This window comes from Pseudochaenichthys georgianus, chromosome 4 (assembly GCF_902827115.2).
Source record: "Pseudochaenichthys georgianus chromosome 4, fPseGeo1.2, whole genome shotgun sequence".
Classification (NCBI taxonomy): domain Eukaryota; kingdom Metazoa; phylum Chordata; class Actinopteri; order Perciformes; family Channichthyidae; genus Pseudochaenichthys; species Pseudochaenichthys georgianus.
The window spans coordinates 2,301,791-2,316,900 of NC_047506.1; the positions used below are offsets into that span (position 1 = coordinate 2,301,791).

At 43.3% G+C, this 15,110-nt stretch overlaps 1 protein-coding gene across 1 annotated transcript in view; it reads left to right on the plus strand.

The window, feature by feature from the left end:
• Positions 1-15,110, plus strand: part of fbn2b (fibrillin 2b) — a 123,043-nt gene that overhangs the window by 65,270 nt on the left and 42,663 nt on the right. Inside the window, exons 10-20 of the mRNA XM_034080825.1 lie at positions 3,883-4,035; positions 7,084-7,347; positions 7,443-7,586; positions 8,631-8,750; positions 9,314-9,439; positions 9,909-10,031; positions 10,540-10,815; positions 10,896-10,949; positions 11,046-11,171; positions 11,874-11,999; positions 12,397-12,516. Of these exons, the coding sequence (XP_033936716.1) occupies positions 3,883-4,035; positions 7,084-7,347; positions 7,443-7,586; positions 8,631-8,750; positions 9,314-9,439; positions 9,909-10,031; positions 10,540-10,815; positions 10,896-10,949; positions 11,046-11,171; positions 11,874-11,999; positions 12,397-12,516 (1,632 nt within the window). The remainder of the gene's footprint in view (positions 1-3,882; positions 4,036-7,083; positions 7,348-7,442; positions 7,587-8,630; positions 8,751-9,313; positions 9,440-9,908; positions 10,032-10,539; positions 10,816-10,895; positions 10,950-11,045; positions 11,172-11,873; positions 12,000-12,396; positions 12,517-15,110) is intronic.

Here is a 15,110-nt window from a genome sequence, read left to right on the forward strand (position 1 = left end):
CCCGTGAAACACTACCAGGTGTACATGTATCCCGGAGTGTTCTCCAATCAGGGCAGCCTCGGTGAAACACAGCCAGGTGGTAATACTTTATCTCGAGATTCAGGCTCGAAAGGGACAGCTCAGGGTCGGTGTGCTTCACCCGATCAGCATCAGAGGACCCGGCTAATAAAAGCTCCTGAAGGAAAGTGAAACCTCCGGATTTCGGTAATTAGAAATACACGTTTCCTCCAAGCTTATTTTTTATGTAATCGATGCTCCATCATCGGTGAAGACTTTTTTGTTTTTGGTCAAAGTCCGAGAGGAAATGGGTCAGAAATACCAAGATGTTTGAAATGCCCAGTCTCACATGTACAAACACGTCCTGTACGCATACAGGGTGGGGGGCCGTGTGTTGCAGGTGGTGTGTGAGGTGGTGGATTGTTTAACTCCAATGATACAGGAATAGTGTTTTTCAATGTAAAGCTAAGAGGAAAGGGTTGCGGCTGTAGGCAGTCCAATGAACTCCAGACAGGGACACAAACATTTACGACATGAAAAGATTGCTAAAATGTAATACATTCCAATATCTTGAATGTGATCGTGACTTCAAGTGGGATGCATGTTACAGATGAAGATGCGGTTAAACGTTGCGGTATAAATGTGGGGACCCACACCCAAAGGTTTTCCATCCGTCTGCCGTTACATGGTCCATGTCTTTTTTCCACTGTCCTCTACTTCCTTCTTCTTTGCCCCTGAAGACATGAATGACTTTCTCCATATATTTTCTGAAGTGACTACCAGACGAAAGTGTCTCTGTTTACTCTGGAGCTCAGCATGTTTTCATGTCCATTCAAATCCTTTGTCTCGTGTTCTGTCTCCTCCGGCTGTTGTTTTTTGTTATCTCTTAACCGAATTCGCGCTCTCATCCTCTTTATCTGTGTCACCGTTTCCTCTTGGAGTTTTTCCCCCTCCCATCCTCTGAAGTCAGGATCTGGCTTCTTGTTATATCAGTTGTAGCTTCCAGTTGCTCTCCTGCAGCCTTCTGAAAGGACAGAGGGGCAATGAACCAGGTACCTTCGTCTCTTACCCATTTCCACAAAAAGGACAAGACGAGACCGAGTGAGGTTCAAATCAGTGATCCAAAGTCTCACCTGCTCCACAGTCACCATGACGTCACCCAATGGTTTGTAGAATACCATTTTGAAACTTGGAGTTTAATATTTTGACCACCATCTTAGTTTTTTGCATCCAGAATTGGCATGAGATGGTGAAGTCCTACGAAAGACCAATTTAAGGCGTCTAAACAATTCACTTTTATGCAGTGAAAACACAGACATATACCTGACTGGACAACACCCTTGGGTGGCGACCTGTCAATTAAAAAGTAGCCCCGCCCTATAACTTACACCTTTACTCTAAGCTAAATGACTCCATCATTTACAAAATATGTTGCTGTATTAAAAAAATACTTTTAACTAAAGATTAAGACGATAAACACGGTAGAAACATTTTCACTGAGGTCATTAATCAAGGTGAAAGTAGGGTCATTTTCTCATAGACTTCTATACAATGTGAGGTTAGGGTTAGGTTGTGTGAGGTTTAAGGCACTTCTACATTAGATTCCCTTTTCAGACACGGAGGTTGCCCATTGACTTCGACACAAACCGTAGCTTTAAAACACAGATATCATAAACGTAGCTTGTTTCACTTTGATTCTTTTTTCGTTTTAGTTTCTTTGCGTATTGCGCAATATTTCACAATATTTCCCAATATTTCCCAATATTTCCCTTTGGCCCTCGTGCTCCAGAAGCAGGATGTGTGTCTCTGGTCCTGGAGGTTATACTGTTGGCTACCCGTCTGTGTTTTGTGTACTGTACCATGGTGAAGTATGCCAGGGGGAGCCGTTGGGAGGCCGGCAGTAATCAGAGCCTAATGCCCTGTCGCACGGTGGAAGTTTGGAGAGGAAAAGCCAAAGACCTGTCCAGTCAGCCAGTCTGTAAAAACACCTCAACAAATGAAAGCACATGCTTGTGTAGCGGAGCAACACTGGCGAGCTAAACCACCGTCTGGATCCAATTTAAGTCATCATCATCCTCATCAGCAAACCCCCCCCCCCCCCCACCCTCTCTCCTCTACCCGGCCTCCAGCTCGGGCAATCCTACGGGATGTTTCTTACATTGCGTATTTGTCTACGTTAATATACGCATGTGAACAGGCATATGGTGCGTGTTTCTTGTACTTGCCCGTGGTTATGTACAGGAATGCATATCTGTGTGTGTGTGTGTGTGTGTGTGTTTAATTTCATGTAAATGTGTGTGTGTACTGTACACTATGTGCTCCCAGACACAGCCCCTCATGTTCAATCTAATTGGCAAGAATTGCTCCACATGGAACTGATTCATTCCAGACTGCTGGCTCATTAGTGAGTTAACCGACTTGAGCTCCTCCCTCCTACCTCCTCCCTCCTTTCCCCCCTCCCTCCTCTCCCCCTCCCTCCCTTCATTCTGCTTTCAGCTTTTTTCTGTACATGCACTTCAAATTCCCCTTCACATATGTTATCCACTTTCTAAAATCACACACATGCGTTCTGTCCGTCTCACTCTGCCTTTTCGCCATGTTTCTTGGTACTTCCCCTAAATACCCAGAAACCCCTGCGTCTCTTTCCTCTCCATTCACTCCTCTTCACACCCGCCCTTTGAACCGAAGCCCCCTCGCCCGCCCCATTGACCCTGACCTGGGAAACTGTAACAAATAAGACCCTCTCTAGGAGGCCCTTCAGATTGCCTTCTGTTAGCGGAGACCCCAGGCAGCCTTTCCCCCTGCCAGCCTGTGAGAGGCTTCCTCCGCAGCCACCAGCCTCTGTTCACTGCTGTTTGGAATGTTTTCCCACACACTACTGTAAGCATCAGTGGTGCTAAAAATACTAAATGTGTGATCTAAAATTCAGGCTGAAATACCCAAGAAACTGTAATTTTATATTGACTAAATCAGGGGTGTCAAACTCAAGGCCCGGGGGCCAAATCCGGCCCGCGACTTCATTTTATGTGGCCCCTCAAGAGCTTGCAAAGAATACAATAAGTTTATTATACGGTTAGATGCTACTTTACAGAAGCACGTTGCCCAAAAACTACATGTCCCACAATGCATCTCAAATTTGACTTTTCTCAGAATTTGCCTTTTCTTTTAAATATGCATTTTTTTCTTAGAATTTTCCTTTTTCTCCTTTATAAGATTTTCTTTTCAAAATGTTACTTTCTTTTCAAAATGTCACTTTCTTTTCAAAATGACTTGCAATTATTTGCCAATATATCAGAAGATAGACTTATGAAGTTATTACCCTATCCCATAACAATCCAATGCAGAGGCAATAATGTAATATAATGCATTATTTTATATATATTAAATATTTATATATGTATTTTTATATAGTCTTAAAGTTACAACCGGCCCTTTGAGTGCAACCATCATGCTGATGTGGCCCGTGATGAAATTGAGTTTGACACCCCTGGACTAAATGATGGAATAACTGAAAAAATAATTGGCTTGACAAGAAGGGTATATCATATGACAATATTTGTTAGTAAAATACCAGGATAAAGATGTTGCAATTGCATTTTAAGGTAAGAATATCGTATGTTTAGGCTCAAATATGTAGGTAGGAATTTAAATGACCTATTAAACCAAGAAAAACAAACCATAAAACAATATTGAAAATCTAATTCGATATCCACAAAATCGATAAATTGTATATTAGCAATATATTCCCCAGCCCTACCCTAACCCGAACCCCAAAGTAAATACATACAACCCCATCAGCCATGTGTGCATTTCCTGTATTTCCTGATGACCCTTTGCCCCGCCGTCTGTTCTCTCCTCTAACCCTGCGGATCCCTCTTCCTCCAGATCAGCGTGTTGGCACCTGTTTCTCGGCTCTGGCTAACGGGCGCTGTGCCGCGGAGCTGAACGGTCAGTACACGAAGATGCAGTGCTGCTGCGACACGGGACGCTGCTGGGCTCTGGTACAAATCCCCGAGATGTGCCCTGTCCGGGGGTCTGGTGAGTAACCGTGGAAACAAGATGGTGGAACAGAGGATACATGTCTTTTATATGTTGTTAGAAAAACTCGCCGGCTTGAGATTCAATAATCAGCATACATGTATTTATTATCCTTGCAAGAGTGGAAGTAGTCATCACACACAGAGCATTTGGTACAACTAGTCCTTCACATATACAAGAGAGGGAGTTACACAGTCACAAGATGGAGGACTACCGGTTCTTCTAGGTCAGTGTTTCTCAAACTTTTTCATTCCAAGGACCACTTAACCAATAAAAAAACACTCGCGGACCACCTAACTCCACAAATATCCCAAAACACATCGTTTTTTACAAATCGCCTGAAAATGGTACAAACAAGTGGCAACATGTGTGATGAAGGTGTTTATCTGGGCTATATCATGCAGTTCAAAGTGAAACTTATGCTCGCTCCATTGCGGAGATATTCCCGCGAGAGTGCGGAAAACTTACATTTATTTATTTATTTCAAATGTGAAATTTTACCAATATTCTCACGGACCACTAGGGGGCGCTCACGGGCCACCAGTGGTCCGCGGACCACACTTTGAGAAGCACTGTTCTAGGTAATCATACATCCTGTCATGTACAAAATATTGACTTTTTCTCAAAATGCTGACTTTCTCTCAAAAATCTGACTTTTTCCTCAAAATCTGAGCTTTTTCTCAAAATCGCAAAATTCTGAATTCTATACAGCTATCATCTGCCTAAAACAGTCCTGATGCTCTTCTAGGTAATCATACATCCTGTCATGTACACAGCTACGTAGGGCCTTTGTTGTGCTACTCTGATATTGGAATAGAACATTCAGTATTTTCCCAACACATGTGAACTGAGCCCGAAATCAGGACCCAAAATCCATTCCAATCCATTTATTACTCTGTTGACAAAAAAAAATGGCATTTCCATAACAGATTGTCTCTAACTTGGCACGAGCTCCGGCAGTAACTAAAGCCGTACGCCATCGTCCAGTTTTCAAATGAGTTTAACAAAGTCATGTTAAACTAGACGAGGCTGCGTGTGCGTGTGACATCCTCTCAAACGGATGATGTCATGAGCACAAACTAAACTGAGAAATATGGAAAAGATCTGTGGAAGATAATGACCCGTCATCTCCTCAGTCCGTCTGGAATTCAGAAAGCTTTCTCTGCGTGAGAGTGCGGGATCCAACACTGAGCGGACGGCCAAAACAACATGTGTGTGTGAGAGTGTGTTTCGTTTCAACTGTCAAATTAACATGCAAACATACAGTACATGTATATCATTCACGAATACTCTACCTAAACATACACTAATGATCTGCACACATACAGTTATTCAACAGCCACTGAAACAATGCGCTTGAGTCATTGTAATCAAATGTCAGATTAGATTAGAGTAGATTATTATAGGAGCCAGATTTACTACAGCAACTTGGTCACGTTTTGCTGCAGTGAAAGAACAATTATCCACTTTTACCTACACACTTCAACATCAACATTTATCTTACGTGCAACGGCCTTTAGGGATTCCAGTTCTCCAGGAAACAATGAGTCCATAATAAGTATTGATTAAGAGGAATCCAAAGGGTTTTTCCTACAGTCTGATTTAGGGCTGCACGATTTGGGGAAATAATCTAATTGCGATTTTTCTGACAGATATTACGACCCAACCGAGGTTTATTGTAAAATGCGGCCATATCTCCGGCTAGGAAGGTCGTATCAACGTGCTCCCGTCTCTAGCACCCCGCAACCCGAGCTACGAGTGAAAGAACTAAACTTACATGACACTTCCGTTGCTTTAAAAGCAGGGGTTCTCAAAGTTTTGATGAGTGAGGGCCAATTTAGGTACCCAATATTGGATTGAGGGCCGCCCAAGAAAAAACGGAACACAAAATAATTCCAAAACAAATCCTTTCTTTATTGTACTAACCAATTATACATACAGTATACATTAAGAACTTGCAGAGGACACACAGTTGGGTTATCTACAGACAGTGGCTAGCTAGAATCGCTAGCTAACTCCCGTTTCTGATTCTGATAACTTACAACAGATGTTCCGCTTAACCACAACTCGTGATATGCCTGTAGTTGCCATGCAACCAGTAGTCTAGCAAACTTTCCACAAGCTGTCATTCATAATTTAGGAATGACAACCCAGGGGGCGCAGTTTTACCATTCTTAAATTCCTTTCTAATTCTTACTAGATACAACCATGGAGGATTAAAATATAACGCATGCATTGCAGCGTGTCACATTAACTATCGCGGGCCGCCAGAAACATTTCCGAGGGCCGCCATTGGCCCGCGGGCCGCACTTTGAGAACCCCTGCTTTAAAGTCAAGCTTCAGTTTAACATTCTCCCTGTCATAGAAACACGTGATGGAGCATTACTAACCTGACTCAGATGGTTCACCAAACCATCTAAAGCTCCATTGGAAGCCATTTGGAAAGGGCAGGCACTTTCAAAAATACTTGGCAGGTGATTGGATCAATCTGTCTATCACCTTCTATCATGGGCCACTTCTGATTGGTTAACAATGGCTGGTGCATGTGGAGCACAGCACTTCTGATTGGTGTGGATGACTGACACACAAGAAGAAAGAAATCATTTAATTGCATCATTTAAAATCGCGATTTCGTTTTAAAATCGATTAATCGTTCAGCCCTAGTCTGAATTACACATAAGAATCAATACAAACATTTTTAAAAACAAAACATTTACAGTCCTCAATGTATTACTTTTGTACCTCTACTGTACTTAAACATTGTCCCAGGTAAGGGGGCTTACAAACAACACATGGACTCACATGAAGTTACATTAAAACATGATTAATATATCAATATATTAATGAATAAAAGAAAGTGTGCATGTTTGTATTAAAACAGTCTGTTTGTCCACATTGAAGTGGGAATGAGAGTTTCTTTCAGTTCTCTTTTTTACCGGAGATGCTCTTGGATCTTGTGAATCTGTTTCCCCCCCGCTACATCTCACAGAAACCAATTATTCGTACCGTAACGCATCCTCTGACTTGACCCTGTGATCTGTTTTGTAGACGAGTTCAGGCGTCTGTGTATCGTTGGAGTTGCCCAAGGACACGGCCTCCCTAACGGCTATCCGAACGCACACTTCCCCAACGGCAACGGAAACGGCAACGGCAATGGCTACAACTACAATGGCTACAAGTATCCTGCAGTTCCTAACGGTAACGGTAACGGAGGCATCGGGGGCAACGGAGGAAGTTTCGGAGGAAACGGAGGAAGCTTTGGAGGCAACGGAGGAAGCTTTGGAGGCAACGGAGGAGGACACCAACGTATAGGTGAGAAGCTCTGCGGATCTGAACACTCACGAGAAGGAAAGGGCGTGTTTTGCAGTTGTAAGTGTTTTTCTTTATTGTTCGTTGTGTTTTCTCAGGCTCGGTTTCTGTGAATGAATCCATCGACGTGTGCAAACATTTCACCAACCTGTGTCTGAACGGACGCTGCATCCCCACCCTGCAGAGCTACCGCTGCGAGTGCAACATGGGATACAGGCAGGACGTCCGCGGGGAGTGTATCGGTGAGAAGCATGCTCTCACACACCGTCTCATTCCATTTATTCACAAGTTAAATGCGACATGTGAAATGGGACACCCCAATAAGCTATAGTACGCTTGAGCCCAGGGGCCAAGACAATTAAAACATAAAACATACAACTTTAAGCGCTTTTTAAATACTGCATCAGTGCTCATCAGAGGGGGAAAGTAATTAAGTACATTTACTCAAATACTGTTCAAGTACACATTTGAGGTAGTTGTTCTTTACCCGAGTATTTTCATTGTATAGTACTTTATACTTTTGGAAGCAAATGTTTTTTCTATTTACTCCACTGCATTTATTTTACACATGTATTTACTTGATAACTAACTTTACACATAATACTTATATAATAAAATATTATTATATAACTATTATGTGTAAAGTTAGTTATCAAGTAAATACATTTATTTTACAAATGTATTTACTTGATAAATAACTTTACACACAATACTTATATAATAAAATATTATTATTTGGTATGGATTAAACCATCCAAGATTATATTTTTAAGCACCAACAACCATCATTGGGTTAATAGAAAATGTATCGGCAGCAATTTTACAAAGAATTTCCACCGTTCCAGCTTCTTAAATGTTAAAGATGTTTTCAGTTTCTTATGCAATGAGTACACTATCCTCATTGTACCTAAATACTTTTACTTAAGTACCATTCTCGATGCATTAACTTGTATTGAGTATTTACAGTGTGGTATTGGTATCAAGTAAATCATCTGAATACTTATATATGCAATGTTTTTCAGTCAGTTCTCAATAACCATATTAAGGCAGAATGCGCTGCACTGCCATCTTCTGCTCATTTAAGGAACTACATATAAGTGTAGGTTAATGCATAGGTTGGAAAAGTTAATAAAGCAAAATGTGACTTTCCCAAATGTGAAAATGGTACAGCTGTTTTTTTGTATCCACAGTTGTTGTTATCTGGTTATAATTCGTCACATTGCCATTCCAGATGAGTCATGGTTTCGCCGTCCAGATAAGTCATTGTTTTTTGTTCTTCTCCCCAGATGTGGATGAGTGTGTGAGTAATCCGTGTGTCAACGGAGACTGTGTCAACACACCTGGAGGATACCAGTGCAAGTGCCACGAGGGTTACCAGGGAACCCCCACGAAACAGGCCTGCATGGGTACGTCTCCCTCCGCTGTGTTTCCGTAACATAAAGGTGTTTCTGTAGAACCGATTTCCTTTGGTGATCGTGTTTTCTTGGCAAACATCGGAACAGTTTGGCTGAAAGGCAAAAAGTCATTCTGAATTAGGTCTTTGGGCACATGGACAGCAGCCCCATTGTCCCCAAAAAGTAAACAATTAAGTATTTGGTATCTGGGAATCATATTCATTTTGATATAAAACATATGCTTACATTTTCATTGGAAAAACATGCTTATTTTGACTTTCAATAAAGCTTGGCATTCCTTTCAAAAGCCTTGACCCTAAATATTGAAACACTTTTCTGTAAATGTCAAAGTAGCATCTTAAGACACTTGCACAATATATTTCCGTTCAAAATGTCAGGCCTTTCGACAAATCAGAACACATGTTTTGTATTTATGCAGAATGTTGCCTTTGCCACACATTGCCTAATACTAAACCCATGCATTTTGTTTTCTGGTTTACACATGTGTTGTGTTTTGAATGACAGATGGTTAAAAAGACACACTCAGCCCTGATCATCTCCCCTCCTCTCTGCAGATATTGATGAGTGTATTGTGAACGGAGTGATGTGTCGTAATGGCCGCTGTGTGAACACCGAGGGAAGCTTCCAGTGCATCTGCAACGCCGGCTTCGAGCTCACTCCTGACGGGAAGAACTGCATGGGTGAGCAGCAAACTGAATCAGACTCAGCTACACTTATGCCTTAAAAAACATTACATGTCATTCATGTCTAAGGGTGGCGAAGTAGATAGGGACTTGGCTTGGCAACTGGAAGGTCGCCAGTTCAAGTCCCGGCAAGACCAAGTGCTACCGATGTGTCCCTGGGCGCCGTTCAAAATGGCGGCACACTGGGATGGGTCGGGCGCCAACACTAGGATGGGTCAATTTCTCCACGAGGGATTAATAAAAGTCCATCTTAATCTTATTTGTTAGTCACTTTTATCCAAAGCGACTTACATACATTCAGTATTGTGGACAATCCCCACAGGAGCAATTTGGGGTGAAGTGTCTTGCCCAGGGACACAGTGACATGCTGGGACTCGAACTTGCCCCCTGATTCCGAGTCCAGCGCACGATACACTGAGCCACAGCCTCCCTTGACTCAAGTTCTCCTCCTCTTATTTCTGTCCAGATCACGATGAGTGCGCCACCACCAACATGTGTCTCAATGGCATGTGTATCAACGAGGACGGCAGCTTCAAGTGTATCTGCAAACCGGGCTTCGCTTTAGCCCCCAACGGACGCTACTGCACAGGTAGGAAGGTTCATAAGAGCAAACACAGACTTGACGTGCTGGGCCTGTTTTACAAGTCCGACATCCTCTGACATAATCCAGAAAGTCCAGACATCGACAGCTTTGCTGAGTAGGAAGTAGGACATCTTAAATACAGCACATAGTGATTTAGATCATTCTACATTTCAGATACCTACAAGTGTCCTTATCAAGCTTTCTTTCATTCCCTGTTTATGTGTGGGTTATATGTTTAAGTATTTTAAAATTGATTAAATCTTAGCATCTAATTGTATTTATTCAGTAAAAATGTTCAGCTTGTATTCCTATGAAAAAACAGCGACTTGCATAATTCAATATGTTTGAGATGTAGTTGGAGACGTTTTTTGTGCCTATAGGTTGGAATAATAAAAAACATACTCTATAAAAGATTAATTGTTTATAAAATCCTTCGCATGTTTTCTGTCTTGAGGAATTCTCTTTCAGTCAATCCGAGACGTGATGTATAAATTGTGTTTCCTCTCCCCATCAGATATCGACGAGTGTCTAACTCCTGGCATTTGTATGAACGGCCGCTGCCTCAACTCCGAGGGCTCTTTCCGCTGCGAGTGTCCTCCGGGCCTGGCCATCGATGTGGATGGGAGAGTGTGTGTGGACACACACATGAGGACCACCTGTTATGGCGCCATTAAGATGGGCACATGTTCTCGACCGTTCCCCGGTGCGGTCACCAAGTCAGAGTGCTGCTGCGCTAACGCTGAACATGGCTTTGGAGAGCCCTGCAATCCCTGCCCCTCCAGAAACTCTGGTACGATCTTTAATCTGATTTAGTCTGTTTAACCCTGGAGTCTTGCTACATTGTTCTAAAGCCACCATTTCTACTTTCAGCTGAATTCCAGGCTGTTTGCAGCAGTGGCATCGGCATAACAGCTGATGGCAGAGGTGAGTGTGTTGCTCATGTGAAAGGGTTAGAATGTTTCCACGGTGCTAGTTCAAATCAGTAGCCGATGTGTCTATATAATGTTTGTCTTCTCCTAGACATCAATGAGTGTGCCTTGGACCCGGACATTTGTCAGAACGGCATCTGTGAGAACCTGAGAGGAAGCTACCGCTGCATCTGTAACATCGGATACGAGTCTGACACCAGCGGCAAGAACTGTGTTGGTGAGTCAAGTGGAGTCACTGGCTAGCAAAGTTAGCCATGTCTCTGAGTTAAAGTAAATGTACCTCTGTTTGAATATGCCCCACAAGTTATACAGGTAATTGCTACAACAGTGTAAAAAGCAGAGAAGAGCCATCTTATTTTACGGCCGTAACTTTGAAAGGTTTGCTAACATTAGCTAACATTAGCCGTGCTAAGCTACTAGCAAGCACCAAGGAGCTTTAACCCACATTTAACATACTAGCAAATCATGTATTTATTATAATATCAAGATACTGGTCCCGAGGGCGCCTTTGGAGTCTTAACGCCAACAAAGTTCCATAGCTTCGAGTGTATATGCTGGTCATGTGGCCCACTAAATATGCGCAGTAGTGATTTTCCCGCCCTTTTCACCACGACCTGAAGACTACATTATGATGACATGGCATACTTTTTAAATCGCTTTTCTTGGCTCCAGGTGGCAGCAATTAGTGATTAAAATGACAAAAGTGTGTTAATATTTCATATTATTTCAACTTATGTTAATGTAAGAGAACTTCTCATTTATTTTTGTTACAGCAAAAGCTGGATTTAAAGGACTGGTTTACGCAATAAACCCTCTACATTTCTCAAACCACACATTTTTCCTATTTTCTGACCCTCGCCTTCTCTCGCCTTCTCTCGCCTTCTCTCGCCTTCTCTCGCCTTCTCTCGCCTCCCTGCAGACATCAACGAGTGTAACGTGAACCGCCTGCTTTGTGACAACGGTCTGTGCAGAAACACCCCCGGCTCCTACACCTGCTCCTGTCCGAAAGGATTCATCTTTAAACCTGAGTCAGAGACCTGCGAGGGTAAACACACACACACACACACACACACACACACACACACACACACACACACACACACACACACACACACACACACACACACACACACACACATTCCCTCTCACACACTCACATGTTTGTCATTAGGAAGTTACATTATTACTGCATGTGTTGTAATGACTGTTTCTAGTCAACATGTGGCTCATGGAGATGTGGCACACACACTCACACACACATTGCCAAATTGCGATACGATAAGATACGATAATACTTTAATGGTCAGATCAAGTCTGAAATTTGACTGATGATGATGATGATGATGATGATGATGATGATGATGATGATGATGATGATGATGATGATGATGATGATCTATTTGAATCAGCCTGGACCTAAGGTGTGTGTTTGCACGTTCCAGATATCAACGAGTGCGACTCCAGCCCCTGCATCAATGGAGCGTGTCGCAACGTGGCCGGGTCCTTCAACTGTGAGTGCACCCACGGGAGCAAGCTGGACTCCACCAACACCATCTGCGTGGGTAAGTTGAACCTTTCCCGTCTATGGGGCCAATAAAGGTATTCTGATTCTGAAGGCCTCCGTCCTCCAGGATCCTTAGAACGACTTCAGATAAATATATCATTACTAAGACATGACGACGGTTCAAACGTCTTGTTGTATGAATGTTCACAGCATTGCACATAAAGTGACATTTTGTCTTTCCATGTAACCCATGCTATTAAAGAGGGGTGCAGTGACTTACTGTATCTTTGTAAGCCAATGGGATTTCTCCATTGCATTTTGTAATATTGCGTTGAAAAAAGGCTCCGTGGCAAACACACATTTGTGATATTTACATGTTTTCTTTAGCGGGATAACTTCGACATATAAACACCACTTTTTTTTTTTAAATATATGATTTCTTTTTGCAATTTTCAATCCAATCCAATCCACTTTATTTATATAGCACAGTTTAAAAACAGAGGGTTTGCCAAAGTGCTTCACAATGAACATAACATTATAATGAAATATAATATTACACTAATAGATAAAAAGCACACATAAGTATAAAGGCACATAAAGGCTATGGACAGGCAGTAAAAGAATACAAATAGGTAAGACACAGCTCAGACTGGCTGGTAAGCGAGGGAAACGAGGTGGGTCTTTAGGCGGGACTTAAAAGCTTCAAGAGTGGGCGACAATTTTACATGAGGGGGCAGGTCGTTCAGAGCCTGGGGGCTACCGATGAGAACGCTCAGTCTCCCCTGGTCTTTTTCTTTGTTTTTGGGACGACAAGCAGCAGCTGATCAGCCGACCTCAAAGCCCGTGAGGGGGTGTACACCTGTAAGAGGTCGGAGATGTTCTCTGGGGCCAGCCCATTAAGAGATTAAAAAACAAACAATAACATCTTAAAATGGACTCTAAAATGGAGGGGAAGCCAGTGGAGCGAAGCCAGAACTGGTGTGATGTGGTCAAACTTGCGGGTTCCTGTAAGCAGCCGCGCCGCAGCGTTTTGTACCAGCTGCAGGCGGGCCAGTCTTATTTAGAAGACACAATACACAAAGACAGCAGCAATACAATACATTACCCCTGCGATTTCTAACAAAACAACCCCAAGACACAATCCACCAGTTACAATTAGACACTAATGAAAAAAAAAAAAAATACAATACATATATAAATAAATATAAATACATTTAAATAAATGAAAACCAGAGACATTTTGTGAGCAGTTGCGGTACAGGGGGGCGACTCAGCCAATGGGGACAGACTCCAACTGGAGGGACTTAACATGTTCTAAGAAGGGTAGCCATATTTTTGTGAACTTTAAGTCTGAGCCCCTAATACAGTGTTTCATTTTTTCCAATTTCACAAAGTATAGCGCATCCTTTATCCAATGTGTATGAGAGGGGGGACGAGGACCCTTCCAACGCGCCTAGCCAGCAATGTGAGGAAAGCTACAAGTTCAACACCACTTTTATAATAGTTTAAGCATCCATGCAATTGCCAGAAGCGAAAAGCTAACATTGAGCTATAAAGGAACTACATCACGTTCACGGGTTTTCGTGGCAGCTAAAGCTAAAGGCGGCTAATATTCAGCAGGATGACTTTATAAAAGCTTCGGACACTCAAGATTTGTTGACCACAGATCTTGTTTCTGCATTCTAACCAAAAACTCAGACGAGGGAGCCCAGAAGTGCTCAAATGCTAACTCGTTCTTCGGGTTCAGGACTCATTCCTGCATCGCTAAATAAAGAGCAGCGGTGCAGGTCGTCACAACATTGCCCATGAGGTGAACTGGCACCTCTGAAAATAACAGTCTGTGCTCCGTATCCGGTTTGATTGGGACTCGAACGGGAACACTCTGGTCCTCTTATCAAGGTTTCACTTTAGTACACAAACACTGAACACTGTTTCTCTGAGCCATATTGAGAAATCATCCTGAGATGTTGGGCAAACCTGCACACACTGATGATCCATCCATCCATCCATCTTCTCCCGCTTCTCCGTGGTCGGGTCTCGGAGGTAGCAGTTCCAGCAGAGAGCCCCAAACTTTCTTTTCCCTGGCGACATCAACCAGCTCTGACTGGGGGATCCCAAGGCGCTCCCAGGCCAGCGGAGAGATATAATCCCTCCCCCTGGTCCTAGGTCTACCCCTTGGTCTCCTCCCAGCTGGACGTGCCTGGAACACCTCCCTAGGGAGGCGCCCAGGTGGCATCCTAACTAGGTGCCCGAACCACCTCAACTGGCTCCTTTCGACGCGAAGGAGGAGCGGCTAAACTCCGAGTCCCTCCCTGATGACCGAACTTCTCACCTTATCCCTAAGGGAGACACCAGCCACCCGGCGGAGGAAACCCATCTCGGCCGCTTGTATCCGCGATCTCGTTCTTTCGGTCATGACCCATCCTTCACGACCAGAGGTGAGGGTAGGAACGGACATGGCCCGGTAGACAGAGAGCTTTGCCTTCTGGCTCAGCTCCCTTTTCGTCACAACGGTGCGGTAAAGCGACTGCAGTACCGCTCCCGCTGCTCCGATTCTCCGGCCCATCTCACGCTCCATTGTTCCCTCACTCGAGAACAAGACCCCGAGATACTTGAACTCCTTCACTTGGGGTAAGGACTCATTCCCTACCT